Here is a 15,736-nt window from a genome sequence, read left to right as displayed (position 1 = left end):
TAGAAATATATTTTACTTATAAAATTGGTGAGATGTTTAATATTTATTTCCCCGCTGCATATTTGAAGTAAGTTAGTTTTGGGACCATTTTTTCACCTTGAAACCTTTGCCCTGTTATCTACCTATATGCAGCACCTAGGGATAATAATGTTAATTTTATTTACTTAATATCAATAGAGTAAACCAGGGTCAGCCTTCGTTGATTTGCACCATTTGTGCAGATATTAGGTTGCCAACTTCCTCAGGGAAAGATAGAGATAGTTATCCCTCCCTTTTCAGGGTCCATTAGCTGCTACAAGTTGTTGTAATAGATTTATTGTAAATCAATTGTGTATCTGTTATATTACCAAGATATCTATTTGTTACCAATGGGTAGGGTGTTTTTAAAACTATAAATTGATAAATATTAGTTTTACGTTTTTTTAAGCGAAGATTACAGTATTACAGGTTGGATATTAGCTGCTGTAAATAATAAAACAAATACAAATGATAAATACAATATATATTTACTTTCCATATGGACTATAAAACATAAATACATCATCAAATACATAATAGTAATACAAAGACAGCTTAACAGAATTGTTTACTTATATACTTACAACTTTGTAATGTATTTATTTATTTATATATTTATTTATTTATTTTACTTGCTTTTATACCACAACACTTTACATACATTATCTACATATAGGTGTAAAGAAGAAAAACATAAAATAATGAATAAATGGTAATTACATTCTTGCTACACGTGTACACTATATTTTAATGCTGTGGCTAATTGATAGTCACAGGTAGTAGACAATCCTTAAAACACCAATCCAAGGTATTTTTTGTGACTCCTGTATTATACTCACCTTCCGATGGCCAGTGACTAGTCACAAGGGCGTTAGTTCCCTTTGCTAGTCGGCCCCCTTAGCACATTAGCACAAACCTCTAGACATACTAACATGCTAATGAATTTGCAGCATCAGCGGCATGGCTGCTCTCACCTCAGCTGCCACCGCTTGTTTTTGGCTCAGTGCTTAAGATCAGAATATCCCTGGACTTCGGGTTATGTGCACTACACCAGTTTGAAGCCAGGACGCATACACCCGGCTTCATAGTGCACCCGGACTGCTGATTGTGTGCACTGAGTCTCAAATCTAAGGTATTTTTTGTGACTCCTGTATTATACTCACCTTCCGATGACTTCACCTTCTATCGCTGCTGCTCCGGTTGGTTTCCGAAGATTTGTGACCTGCCCGCAGCTCCAGTGTTTCATAGAGCGTGCCGAAGGTCACAAATCAATAGATCTCTATGAAAGCCTTATTTTTGCCTCATTCTGGCTCTCATAGAGTTTCATTGAGACCTTGTGACATAACTTCTGACTTCAGGCCTGTTGGAAATTACAATCACAAGATGGAGACTGGAGTGCCATTGGAAAAAGATGAAGCCACCGAAAGGTGAGAATGTGACAGGGGGCTTAGATTTAGGCCATGTGCGCACTTTGCGTTCAATTCCGCAGCATGTAAGTCACTGCCTGTTCGTCTCAGAACGCAGCCGAAAATGCTGCTTTCTGAGACGCATTCGGCAGAACGGAACGTGCGCACATTCCTGGAGAATTCATGCGTTCTGGATGCTTTCTCGGCCATAGACAGAGTGGGAAAAGCATCCAGAACACACATTTTTAACAGTACGAACCCACTCGGCTCTGCAGCATCCCAATAGACTTTCAGCAGAGCCAAGTGGGAGAGCACTGTCAAAAAGAGCATGGTTGGCTGTGACACATTGCCGCGCGATCAGAATGAACTCGGATGAACTGTACCCGACTTCATTGTGATTGCGCAGCTACATCGGAAGCTGACAGGAGTGGCAGTAGAACACCGCCGCTTCTGTCAGCTCCATGCAGCAACTGAAGTGAGTAGCGCGATCAGCTGTGCTGTCACTGTGGTTACTCGCGGCCACCGCTCTCAGGTGGAGGACTGCAGCTGTGGCCGCGAGTAACCTGAGTGAAAGCACAGCTGATCGCCCGGCTCACTGCAGTCACTCAGGGGATTTGCGATGTGCCGCAGCTTGATTTGCTGTCACACATGAAGGACTCACCTGTGATTGCAAATCCCCTGAGTGACTGCAGTGAGCCGTGCGATCAGCGGTGCTTTCACTCAGGTTACTCACGGCCACAGCTGCAGTCCTCCACCTGAGAGCGGTGGCCGCGAGTAACCACAGTGACAGCACAGCTGATCGCACTACTCACTTCAGTTGCTGCATGGAGCTGACAGGAGTGGCGGTGTTCTACTGCCGCTCCTGTCAGCTTCCGATGTAGCAGAGCTGAAAGCGTCGTGGGACCTTGCGTGGATTACGTCGGACCTGGAGGTGTTTATAAGGGGTTTTTAAAGTGGTAAAAGAGGGTGGCTTTTTGTCTTTCAGTCCAAAGAAAGGACTTTTTGGATGTCTGTGTTTATTTTCTTTAACTTACAGGTTAATCATGGAAAGTATTTCGGGGAGACGCCTGGCATGATTAACCTTGGACTTAGTGGCAGCTGTGGGCTGCTGCCATTAACTCCTTATTACCCCATTTGCCACCGCACCAGGGCAATTCGGGATGAGCCGGGTAAAGTCCCGGGACTGTCGCATCTAATGGATGCGGCAATTCCAGGTGGCTGCTGGCTGATATTGTTAGGCTGGGGGGCTCCCCATAACGTGATTGTGATTGGTTGCAGTGAGACAGCTGTCACTCAGTGTGGGTGCGTGTCTGACTGAAACCAATCATAGGCGCCGGAGGGTGGGTGAAGCACGGAATGCGTAATGGATTAATGAGCGGCCGGCATTTTCAAAAGAGAAGAAGCCGCCACAGTGTGAATGCCGTGCAGGGCCGCGCCGGTGATCATGCATCGGTGAGTATGAGAGAGGGGGTGGGAGGGAGAGATCGACATGGACAGAGAGAGAGATAGAGACATAAAGATAGAGAGAGACCGACCGACAGAGAGAGAAAGACAAAAGACCTGCCTTTGTTATGTTAAAAAAACATGCGGATCACAACAATAATGCAATGTAAACGCACTGCTTAACATTTTGGTAGCGATTTTCTACAACTCATTGATTTCAATGGGTGTAGAACGCAGCCAAAATGGCAAAAACAATTGACATGTTGCTTCTTCAAACGCATGAGTTTTTGACAAATTTTTGACAATCAAAACGCTGCGTTTCAAAAAGCATAGTGCGCACAGATTTTGCATGATTCTCATAGACTTTGCTGGGGAATCAGAACACATGCATTTTGTCAATGACACAGTGCAGTTGTAAACGCAGCCAAAACGCAGGAAAAAAACGCAAAGTGCGCACATAGTCTTAAAGCGCTGAAAATAACTGCTGGAGTGGTGCTTTAAGAAATAATAATATATATCAATATACAGCCAAAAGAAATGAGAATATTTAACACAAAAATGAAAAATATATAACAGGTGAAAACTGATTAATGTGCATAAAAATAACATGTTGACCACTGTCTTGTATTTTAGTGCTGATGGCCGTTTTGAAGGCTCCGTGACAAAAGCTGTAGTGAGATATGATGGCACAATCAACTGGACCCCACCTGCAAATTATAAAAGTTCTTGTACAATTGATGTAACTTTTTTCCCATTTGACCTGCAAAACTGTTCCATGAAGTTTGGATCTTGGACGTATGATGGATCACAAGTTGATATAATCATTGAAGACTTTGATGTAGACAAGAGAGACTTCTTTGATAATGGAGAATGGGAAATAGTAACTGCAACAGGAAACAAGGGAAACCGGACAGATGGCTGCTGCTGGTACCCCTTCATCACCTACTCTTTTATTATCAGACGATTGCCTCTATTTTATACTCTGTTCCTCATCATTCCTTGTATTGGACTGTCCTTTTTAACAATTCTTGTTTTTTATCTTCCCTCCAATGAGGGGGAGAAGATTTCTCTGTGCACCTCAGTGCTTGTGTCTCTGACTGTTTTTCTTTTGGTGATTGAAGAAATAATTCCATCATCCTCTAAAGTTATCCCTCTAATTGGAGAATACTTAGTGTTTACCATGATATTTGTGACTTTATCAATTGTTATAACAGTTTTTGCCATAAATATTCACAATCGATCTTCTTCAACGCATAATGCAATGGCCCCATGGGTTCGAAAGATCTTTCTTCACAAACTTCCTAAACTGCTATGTATGAGGAGTCATGTAGACAGGTACTTTACACGAAATGAAGACACTGGTATAGTAAATGGACCAGGCAAGTCTAGGAACACATTGGAAGCAGCTTTGGATTCCATCCGTTATATAACACGGCATGTGGTAAAGGAACATGAAGTTCGTGAGGTATGTATAATTTCTAATAAGTTACACTGACGAGCAAAATGGTAACAATGTTTTAAACTTCTTACTTTCAGGCTACATATCCTACTATCCACTTGAGCTTGGAACATGATACTACCTTTATATTATAGACAATCATATCTTAGCTATCTCATACATAAATTTGGCTTTCAACTATTTAGCATTTGATTATGATTAGTTATGCAGATTCTTTTTATGTCACTGCATTGTTACTGTTTTACTCCTAAAAATCTAATGTGAATTTTTATTATTTTGTTAGTATTTACTAAATCCACTTTAAGCTTTCAACACTGTCTGAATCCTTCAGGGCATGCTCTCAATCAGATTCAAGCATGTCTCGACAAAAATGTGATCCCAGATCTCTCCTACACATTCCTCTGGTCGACTCATTTGAGTATATATGCAAATTCTTCTTCAACTCTACACCTAAACGTTGGATTAGGTTGAGGTCTGGGGACTGTGGGTGCCAATCCATCACCTCTACTTCATTGTCATTAAACCATTTCTTCAACAATCTTGACATATGCTTTGAGTTGCTGTCCTGCTGGAACACTATGTCGTTCTTTTTATACCCATAGTACTTGGAATTATGAAGTAACTCATCTTGTAGGATACTCACATTTAGCTCAACATTGAGACCACCATTGATCCTGGTCAAGTATCCAATGCTTTTGGCTGTGAAACACCCAGTGCTTTTTTTGCAGCGGTACGTGCCGGTACGGCGTACCGAAAAATCTGAAGAGCGCTAAGGGCCAGCACCTCTGGCTCTGTCCACATGGCTAATTTGTAAACTATACAAATTAGCCATGTGTGGAGCGGAGGCACAAGCAGAGCAGCTATTGGAGCTGCAGGACTTGCCTGACGTCAGGAGGGGTGGTGCCTCTCCGGACATACGGAGGCTGTGATTGGCTGACGAACGAAGCTCAGCCAATCCCAGCCACTGTAATGTTTCAACCATTGAAAATGGCTAAAACATTGAAATACAGCCATGATCAGTGCAGCTATAGCACTGATCATTGGCTGGAGCTGGGTGACCTCTGCTTCACCCGCCCCCAGCTCTGATTAAAGAGACCGGCCTTGTGACCGATCTCTCCAATCACTGTGGATCTGGGGCCGGTGACCGCTCCCCTCAGCTTCACTCCAGCGTTTGTGGAAGCTGAGGAGAGCGATCCCTGTAAGTGCCGCATCAGTAAGTTATAGCTGCCGCCTCCCCCCCTCTCCATCTTCTGTCCCCCCTCGATCTGCCGCTGCCCTCCCCTTCAGCCACTGCCCCCTCCATCTGCCTCCCCCCTCCCTCAGCCGCTGCCCCTTCCATCTGCCACCGCTCTCCCAATCAGCCGCTGCCCCCTCCATCTGCCGCTGCTCTCTCCATCAGCCGCTGCCTCTTCCATTTGCCACCGCTCTCCCGATCATCCACTGCCCCCTCAATCTGCCTCCCCCCTCAATCAGCCACTGCCCCCTCCATCTGTCACCGCTCTCCCCATCAGCCGCTGCCCCTTCCATCTGCCGTTGCTCTCTCCATCAGCCGCTGCCCCCTCTATCTGTCGCTGCTCTCCCCATCAGCCGCTGCTTCCTCCATCTGCCACCGCTCTCCACCATCAGCCGCTTCCCCCTCCATCTGCCTCCACCTCTCCATCAGCCGCTGCCACCCTCCATCTGCCACTGCTCTCCCCATCAGCCACTGCCTCCTCCATCTGCCGCTGCTTTCCCCATCAGCCGCTGCCCCCTCCATCTGCCTTCCCCCTTTCCATCAGCCGCTGCCCCCTCCATCTGCCATCACTCGCCCCATCAGCCGCTGCCCCCTCCATCTGCCACCGTTCTCCCCTTCAGCCACTGCTCCCTCCATCTGCCACCGCTCTCCCCATCAGCCGCTGCCCCCTCCATCTGCAACAGGTCTCCCCATCAGCCGCTGCCCCCTCCATCTGCCACCGCTCTCCCCATCAGCCGCTGCTCCCTCCATCTGCCACCGCTCTCCCCATCAGCCGCTGCCCTCTCCATCTGCCTTCCCCCTTTCCATCAGCCGCTGCCCCCTCCATCTGCCATCGCTCGCCCCATCAGCCGCTGCCCCCTCCATCTGCCACCGCTCTCCCCATCAGCCGCTGCCCCCTCCATCTGCCATCGGTCTCCCCATCAGCCGCTGCCCCCTCCATCTGCCACCGCTCTCCCCATTAGCCGCTGCCCCCTCCATCTGCCACCGCTCTCCTCCATCAGCCACTGCCCCCTCCATCTGCCTCCCCCTCTCCATCAGCCGCTGCTCCCTTAATCTGCCACCGCTGTCCCCATCAGCTGCTGCCCCCTTCATCTGCCACTGCTCTCGCAATCAGCCGCTTCTCTCCTCCTTGATTGAAATTAGCGTACTTACTTCAAAACTGAATAATGAGAAACAGGGCCGCACCAGCAATGCAGCTGGGGGGCGTAGCTGTATGGGAACTGCCGTTTTCTGCCGCCCAGTTCCAGTTCTTCAACAGGTAAACCCCACCCCTCAATCTCAGCCGCCGGCTGACAGATTCCCTCCCCCCCGCTCCTCAATTTTGGCCGCCGGCGCCTGACAGCCCCCCCCCTCAGAGATGCGTACCGGTAATTATCTTTTTACAAAAAAAGCGCTGGAAACACCCCCATATTATCAGGCTTCCTTCACCAAACTTAACAGTTCTTTCAATTTCTCAATCTGTTAGACCCTTTTCTCTTTTTTCTTCCAGACCCATTTATATTTATCAGAGCCTAGTCTAATGACTTTCATCTCATCACTCCACCACCCATTTCGAATCTCCTATTACCCATGCTTCATACTTTTTTGCAAACTCGAGCTGACACTTCTTATGTCGATATTGCAGTTGAGGCTTCTTCACCTTTTTTATGGCCCATCATTCTTGACTTGTGTAACGTGCATCATATGGTGCTTGCATGGACTTCTGTGATCTCACTATTACAAGACATACTAGCCACTTCCACTGCCGTGTTTCTCATGGCAGAACTGATAGACCTTGTGATGAGCCGACTGGTTGACTCTGATATTTTCCAGATATTTTCCCTGGATGTCCACCTCCAGCCTTTTGAATTGATGGATGGACTTCATTAGGTATTCTCCAACTGTCTTGGCACTCACATGATGCATTTTGGCAATTTTCTTGGCTGAGAGAGTGCTATCAATGAGCTGGATGATGCTGCTTTTCTTTTCTTGGGAAATCTTCTTTATGGCTGCTCTTCGATTCAAGCCAGTGACCTTTCCCTTCAGAATCAGCCTAATAACTCACTGAGCTATTGAGGAATGTAAGAACAGGTTGTAATTTATAGTATACAGAAAGAAATCATTTTTTACACCACCATGAGCAAAACAGTAACTATGCAGTGACACAACAAGAATCTGCACATACAGCTAGGTCCAGAAATATTTGGACAGTGACACAAGTTTTGTTATTTTAGCTGTTTAGAAAAACATGTTCAGAAATACAATTATATATATAATATGGGCTGAAAGTGCACACTCCCAGCTGCAATATGAGAGTTTTCACATCCAAATCGGAGAAAGGGTTTAGGAATCATAGCTCTGTAATGCATAGCCTCCTCTTTTTCAAGGGACCAAAAGTAATTGGACAAGGGACTCTAAGGGCTGCAATTAACTCTGAAGGCGTCTCCCTCGTTAACCTGTAATCAATGAAGTAGTTAAAAGGTCTGGGGTTGATTACAGGTGTGTGGTTTTGCATTTGGAAGCTGTTGCTGTGACCAGACAACATGCGGTCTAAGGAACTCTCAATTGAGGTGAAGCAGAACATCCTGAGGCTGAAAAAAAAGAAAAAATCCATCAGAGAGATAGCAGACATGCTTGGAGTAGCAAAATCAACAGTCGGGTACATTCTGAGAAAAAAGGAATTGACTGGTGAGCTTGGGAACTCAAAAAGGCCTGGGCATCCACGGATGACAACAGTGGTGGATGATCGCCGCATGCTTTCTTTGGTGAAGAAGAACCCGTTCACAACATCAACTGAAGTCCAGAACACTCTCAGTGAAGTAGGTGTATCTGTCTCTAAGTCAACAGTAAAGAGAAGACTCCATGAAAGTAAATACAAAGGGTTCACATCTAGATGCAAACCATTCATCAATTCCAAAAATAGACAGGCCAGAGTTAAATTTGCTGAAAAACACCTCATGAAGCAAGCTCAGTTCTGGAAAAGTATTCTATGGACAGATGAGACAAAGATCAACCTGTACCAGAATGATGGGAAGAAAAAAGTTTGGAGAAGAAAGGGAACGGCACATGATCCAAGGCACACCACATCCTCTGTAAAACATGGTGGAGGCAACGTGATGGCATGGGCATGCATGGCTTTCAATGGCACTGGGTCACTTGTGTTTATTGATGACATAACAGCAGACAAGAGTAGCCGGATGAATTCTGAAGTGTACCGGGATATACTTTCAGCCCAGATTCAGCCAAATGCCGCAAAGTTGATCGGACGGCGCTTCATAGTACAGATGGACAATGACCCCAAGCATACAGCCAAAGCTACCCAAGAGTTCATGAGTGCAAAAAAGTGGAACATTCTGCAATGGCCAAGTCAATCACCAGATCTTAACCCAATTGAGCATGCATTTCACTTGCTCAAATCCAGAGTTAAGACGGAAAGACCCACAAACAAGCAAGACCTGAAGGCTGCGGCTGTAAAGGCCTGGCAAAGCATTAAGAAGGAGGAAACCCAGCGTTTGGTGATGTCCATGGGTTCCAGACTTAAGGCAGTGATTGCCTCCAAAGGATTCGCAACAAAATATTGAAAATAAAAATATTTTGTTTGGGTTTGGTTTATTTGTCCAATTACTTTTGACCTCCTAAAATGTGGAGTGTTTGTAAAGAAATGTGTACAATTCCTACAATTTCTATCAGATATTTTTGTTCAAACCTTCAAATTAAACATTACAATCTGCACTTGAATTCTGTTGTAGAGGTTTCATTTCAAATCCAATGTGGTGGCATGCAGAGCCCAACTCGCGAAAATTGTGTCACTGTCCAAATATTTCTGAACCTAACTGTATGCACAACATATCATATGCTAAATAGTTGCAAGTTAATTCATGTATGAGATAGCCAAGATGATTAGCTATAAAATGAAAGAAGTCTCATGCTCAAACATGTAATGTATTGTGAGATATGGAGCCTGAAAGTCAAAAGTTCAAAACATTGTTACCCTTTTGCTCGTCAGTATATATATAGCTTACAATGAACTTTACTTGTCAGTTGTTTACAAGTACTTTAAAAATGAGAAATAACAAATACTTTTGATTTATTATAGAAAAACAGTAATTGAAAATGAGTAAAAACACCAACAATTCCCTTCTCTTATCCCATCCCTCACCTTCCCAGGTCCATGCATCTCATACAGTGCACATTGCAAACCAAAAATTGTATAGTATTACACATGGAGATATATGGAGTAATTAAACTCTACATTCCAGGCGTGTTCTAATCTGAGAGAAAAGGTCACATAACGTTATACCTTATAGAAATGGTGTACTTCTTACACAGTAAAGCAAGGCTACTTTACCTTCATTTTTTGCCTATTACCGCTATCTTCACAGGTCTTTGCACCTATTAGCAAGAAAAGTATCTGGTGACCTCTTCTTTGAAAGCAACATCACCATACTTAGATATTGGAATTATTTACACATTATATTCTGCATATAGTAATTTATATCAATTTAACACTGTAATCAGTATTGTTACACCATTGTGATGGGTTTGGATTACAGATGAGTGGATCAGGCAACATTCGAATTTGCCTGTTTGTGCATTTTTTCTGGATAATTCAATTTTCCAAATTATTTTCTATGAACTAAACATCCCAGATTATGCTTTTGTGCCACACCAGACTCCAGAGCATAATAACTGTAATATATAAAAAATAAACAAAATCCTTATAATCACCCTCTCATCTCTCCGGCCTGCTTGTCAGAGCCACCCTCTTGGTCCTCGTGGGATCTTCAGATCAGTATCGGCACCACTCATATCTCGGTCGCTGGGCCAAGGCTTCCAGGTTTTTTTTACATTTTAATAAACTTATCCATTATAACACATTGTGATGAGACATGGGCAAACCCACAGATGTTTGGGTTCAGCGAGTCAGGCCAGACTTAAAGTAAAAAAGTCTGGTTTGGGACTGAACTTGAACACTAACTAGACCCCGTACCCTGAACCCCATATAAGTCTAAAGGACCCCAACCTAAGTGTTATAACATGGTGTTAGTAAAGGCTAGAGTCTCCATGTTGTTGTCACACTGCTCTCGGGTCCGCTCATTAAATCTCATGCTTAGTCATTGCTTCTCACGACCCCTCTCTGACAGTATCTGTGATTGGTTGCAGTCAGACTATCAGTGTGCTGACGTCTGTGATTGGTTGCCTCAAGTAGCTGTCCCAGAAGTGTGTAAAAACAAAAAAATTGAAAAAATGGCATAGTGTTTGATATTTAGTGCAGACAAAACAGTGAGCTGCATGCAGCAGCCCCCAACTGTGTGTGCTATCCTGGCTGTGTACCAAAATATGATGGACCCCATGCAGCTTTTTTTTTTTAATTATTTAAATAAATAATTAAAAATAAATTTTGTGTGGTCACCCAGAATTTTGATATCCAATCAAGATAAAGCAGACAGCTGGGTGATGGTAATCTCAGGCTGGGGAGGCCCATGGTTATTTGGCACTCCCCAACCTAAAAAATCATATTTGCCTCAGAATTGGCGCATCCATTAGATTTGTTAAATCTGGCATGCCCCTGGCTCATCCTGATTGCCCTGGAACAGTGGCAATCTGGGTAATGTAAAGTTAGTAATGCGGAAAGGTCTATGAGACTTCCATTACTAATCATGTAAGACAAAAAAATATATACAAAACACATAAATTTAATTTTTATTAAAAAGCACACTCTTTCTCCAATTTATGAACCTCCAAAACACCCCTGCAGGTTCAACAAAATCCACACCACATTGTCCCACAATGATCCCAGCTCTGCTACATATGAGATCGCAGTGCGCGTTCACATTATAAGAGACAAAGCACTGTGGCATCAGGGACACACTGACAGAGTTGCAGCTTGAGAGTGGTAACGGCAGTGAGTTCATCTGAGGTCACAGCTGGAGTTTCCCACGGTATCCCAGCTGTGACCTCATATAAACTGACTTGAGATGAACTCATTGAATTCAGTGAACTTACCTTAGGTGAAGTCATTGAACTCAATGCCGAATCACAGCTGTCATTAACCCCTTATATTACCCTGATTGCCATCGTTCCATGGCAATCGGGATGAGTTGGGTGAGAGCTAGTATTAAGAAAGAGAGAAAAAGAATTGCTGTATGGAGGGATCAACCAATAAGACTTTGTTCAAATCAACAAATATATAATTTATTGGTACAAATTTTATGCATACAAAAATATCCACACAGAACAGTGAAAAGCTTAAAAACATTTAACATATAGACAAACAAACACCCCAATACACAGTCCCATGTTAGGAACCCGGCACCAAGATCTCGAGCAAAACTGTACTACACGTACCAATCAATAATGTTTGCAAGCATAAGTGCAGGATCTGTGTATAAATTGGTACTGCAAACCATATGCTATATAGTACTTTAAAGTATAGTACCCTATCTAGCACCACCATCCATAAATACAATATAGTTGGTACAAAATGCTAGCAGAAAAAGTGATGAAAGGAACCTTATGATAAGGAAATCAATATACCAAACTACATGCCTAAACCGATTAAGTCACTGACTATCCAAGTTTGTCCAGAAAACCATCACCATGATGTATTACCACCTGCTAGAAGTCCCAAAAATAAGGTTGTGTGGGGTCTCAGGATCGGCGCAAGTATGGGGTGTTGTCCCACGTGTATCGCCACTGGAGATGTGGCTTTCTCAAGGGCCAGAAAATAAGTTACTTCTTTCTAAGTTAGATATTTCCACAGGTGTTCAGTTGGATTTAGATCCAGACTTATTGTTGCCACTTCAGAAGCCTCCAGCGCTTTGTTTCCATGCTTTTCTGGGTGCTTTTTGAAGTATGTGAGGAGACTTTGTCCTGCTCGAAGACCCATGTCCTAGGACGCAACCCCAGCTTTCTGACACTGGGCTCTACATTGTGACTCAAAATTCTTTCGTAGTCTTCAGATTTCGTGCCTTGCACACAGTCAAGGTATTCAGTGCCAGAGGCAGCTCTACTGTTCACATCCAGAGAGATTAGCTACAGTGCAATGAATTATAAACTTCTTGATTATGTTGTGCACCGTTGACAAAGGAACAGATCTCTGGAGATGGACTTGTCACCTTGAGATTGTTGATATTTTTCAACAATTTTGATTCTCAAGTCCTCCGACAGTTCTCTTCTCCTAATTCTGTTATCCATGCACTTAGTGTGGCATACATAGACACACAATGCAAAGACTGAGTCAATATTGCCTTTTTTATGTGGTTTCAGGTGTGATTTTCATATCACACACTTCTATTACTTGCCAGTGCACATGAGAGTTTGAATGAGTAGCACATGATACAAAGTTGTTTACCCACAATTTTGTAAAGGTGTCAACAATTTTGTCGTGGATATTTTTAGGTTTTTGTGTGACATTATGTACAAATTTCTTTTTTTCACTGTTTTCTTGTACTATTCCAATACACAAAGGAAGTAAATGTGTATAAAGGGGAAATTGTAATAATTTTCAAGGAGAAATACTTCATTTTTTGGGACAATTTCAAGGGTGCCAACACTTTTGGCCATGATTGTAACTGGGCATTTTTATTTTATGTGTATGTTCTCCCTAAGAGTAGCCTGATTTCCCTGCATTACTTTATCTCTACTCTACATTACCACATCATATGTAGTGCATTTCTTTTAGAGAATTAATTTTGGAGAAGCCGGTAGTCACAGAACAGACGGCTCCCGCAATCATGTATGGGTGTAGTATGCCCTCTGCAGACTGTCACTTGTCTGTCCCTTTGTGTAATCACTCATTCTCATATAAATGCATGGAAGCTTAGTATGCATACATACTGTTCAGTGTATTCATATGCATGGTACATTTTTCTTTATGAATACCAAGCAATCTTCCCACACAATCTATACACACAAATTCTAGTTTGTGTGAGAGAAACAAATATTAATTGAAATCTATAATAAAACATAGATAATGGCCCTGAATGTTTTCCATTTTATACTAGATTCATCTTACAGGTTATTTAACCTCCATTTGTCCTGAGTCTACAACCTTCCTTATTAAGTTCTTTAATTTGTTTATTTTTCTTGCTCGTTAATCTATTTTTTGTCACTTTTCTAAGACTGAAGAGTCTATTAACTTTTCTCTTATTCTAGCTTCCCCTCCTCCTGTTTTCTAATTGAGAGGGTGTTATGAGAATTGGGTGTATCTGAAGACCTATCTACAAAATAGGTCATCAATCACAGATTGGTTGGGCTTTGGCACCTGGTGCCCCCCACTGATCAGCTGCTTTTTTGCAACCAGATGTAAACACTTTGAATGAAGTGGCTGAGATTAGCTCTATTCAAAATGTAGCAGCCGCTACTGGCCATTGATGGCTACTTATGTGTAGGGTTGATTCGAGTGGTGGCCATTGCCTGGGGTTGTAATCGTGCACCCATCCGACGCACTACATGAATAAGGTTTGGAGTGTGTGGTGGAGCTGTTGTGGTGTAGTTACCTGAGGGTTGCTGGGTGTTCACAGGCTGCCGTCCTTTGACCAGAGGAATCACAAACACACTCAGGGTTGCTGAAAAACACTTTACCTTTTCATACTCCAACACTCTTCTCCAGTGGAGATGCACAAGTTCTTTACAAGTATGGTTACACAGTGCAATACAGCTCTTCCCATATTGGCTACACACAGAGTCCCACTGGCTTCTAGGAGTATACAGATTCTCTACTCTGGGTCTAGGCAAGTCCCTTCTCCTATGAGGAAAGGCTACCCTGGGTTTGCATGCGAAGACCCCAGAACTAGCAGTAACAGTGTCACAGTACTTTATTATGCCTGCTGACCATGGAGGCGCTGCTGATATAACACCCAGGCACCACTCTGCAACTACCTGTTGTCGGTCACGAGCTTCTATTTTCCTCCTGCCCAATCTTCTGCCTGTTTCTGGTCCACCATACTGCTCTGGATTTTCTACTTCTTCCTTTTCTTCATCTCTAACACTTACTGACTGAACCAGGAAATCCTACCTCCTATAACTCCTAAACCGTGGGTCGGGCTTCCTTCATTAACCCTTGCAGTCCTACCACTGTACCTTCTATCTGAACTCCCTCCTAGCATTTGAGAGTCCAGTGCCATCTAGTGGTAGCTGGTAGGACTGTGACATATGCCACAGAAACACTTACATATAATGTACTAAAATACATAAAAGGCATTTCATAAAATACACTTGCATAGTACAACAATCGGTGTCTTTGGGTGGGGGATACTATCCGTAGGACACCCTCCTACAGAGTAGACGTTGAACTGCAGAAGCCAGCAGTGGCTTCTACATTTTGAAAGTAGCAACTCTATTCAAGGTATTACATCCAGCTATCATGAGAAACAGCTTATCAGTGAGGGTGATGGGTGTTGGAACCCCACCAATTTGCTGTTGATGACGCATCCTGTAGGTAGGTCACCAAATACCCATGCCTGGCCTGAACAACCCTTTTAAGAAGTGAGTATATTTCCTTTATGTTTTTCCTTCTGTCTTAGATACTGTATATGTCATTAGGGAAAATGACTGCAACATGGCAGGTAGCACTCCATACCACAGTTTGAAGGCTGTTGCGGGTTTTATTGAACTCACATATGACTTGAATTTTCAATGTTACATAATAGATTAGAATCATCATAATAGATCTATAGATGTATATTACATATCCATTAACACGCATCCATCCATACAACACATTCACTTTCTATGAACTTTTCTTGCATTCTGCTCTATTATATATTGGTAGTATTCGTAATGTCGCTGTTTACAATTATAAGTGATTTTGTTAATTTTGCAGGTTGTTGAAGATTGGAAGTTTGTTGCTCAGGTTCTGGACCGGATGTTTTTATGGACATTTCTTCTAGTTTCGGTTATTGGGTCTTTATTTCTATTTATCCCTGTTATACACAAGTGGGCAAATATTATTGTACCTATACATATTGGGAATATGCATGGGGACAGGTCTACATAGTCTATTTTATTGCAAAAATCTGAAAATATTGAATGCATATGTCCTATTTGCTGCTTTATTGTATATTTTGACAATGAATGCTTTCAAAGAAGATATTTTTATTTCAATAGCTTGAATATTTAAATAAAAAAAACTTATTAAAATTTTGTTGCAACTCTTTTATAATTATCTTTCTCAATATATAGCAACTTTTATAC

General features: G+C 42.8%; 1 protein-coding gene and 1 pseudogene across 1 annotated transcript in view; one reads left to right on the top strand and one right to left on the bottom strand.

Annotated features, from left to right (window-relative positions):
• The window catches only part of LOC142303861 (neuronal acetylcholine receptor subunit alpha-5), a 43,659-nt gene extending 28,029 nt beyond the window's left edge, over positions 1-15,630 (top strand). The window contains exons 5-6 of the mRNA XM_075345667.1: positions 3,501-4,332; positions 15,366-15,630. Of these exons, the coding sequence (XP_075201782.1) occupies positions 3,501-4,332; positions 15,366-15,539 (1,006 nt within the window). The 3' untranslated portion in view covers positions 15,540-15,630. The remainder of the gene's footprint in view (positions 1-3,500; positions 4,333-15,365) is intronic.
• Positions 1-15,736, bottom strand: part of LOC142302525 (olfactory receptor 5AP2-like) — a 132,940-nt pseudogene that overhangs the window by 88,218 nt on the left and 28,986 nt on the right.

Source organism: Anomaloglossus baeobatrachus, chromosome 4, assembly GCF_048569485.1.
Source record: "Anomaloglossus baeobatrachus isolate aAnoBae1 chromosome 4, aAnoBae1.hap1, whole genome shotgun sequence".
NCBI lineage: Eukaryota > Metazoa > Chordata > Amphibia > Anura > Aromobatidae > Anomaloglossus > Anomaloglossus baeobatrachus.
This window is presented reverse-complemented; position numbering and strand designations above follow the sequence as displayed.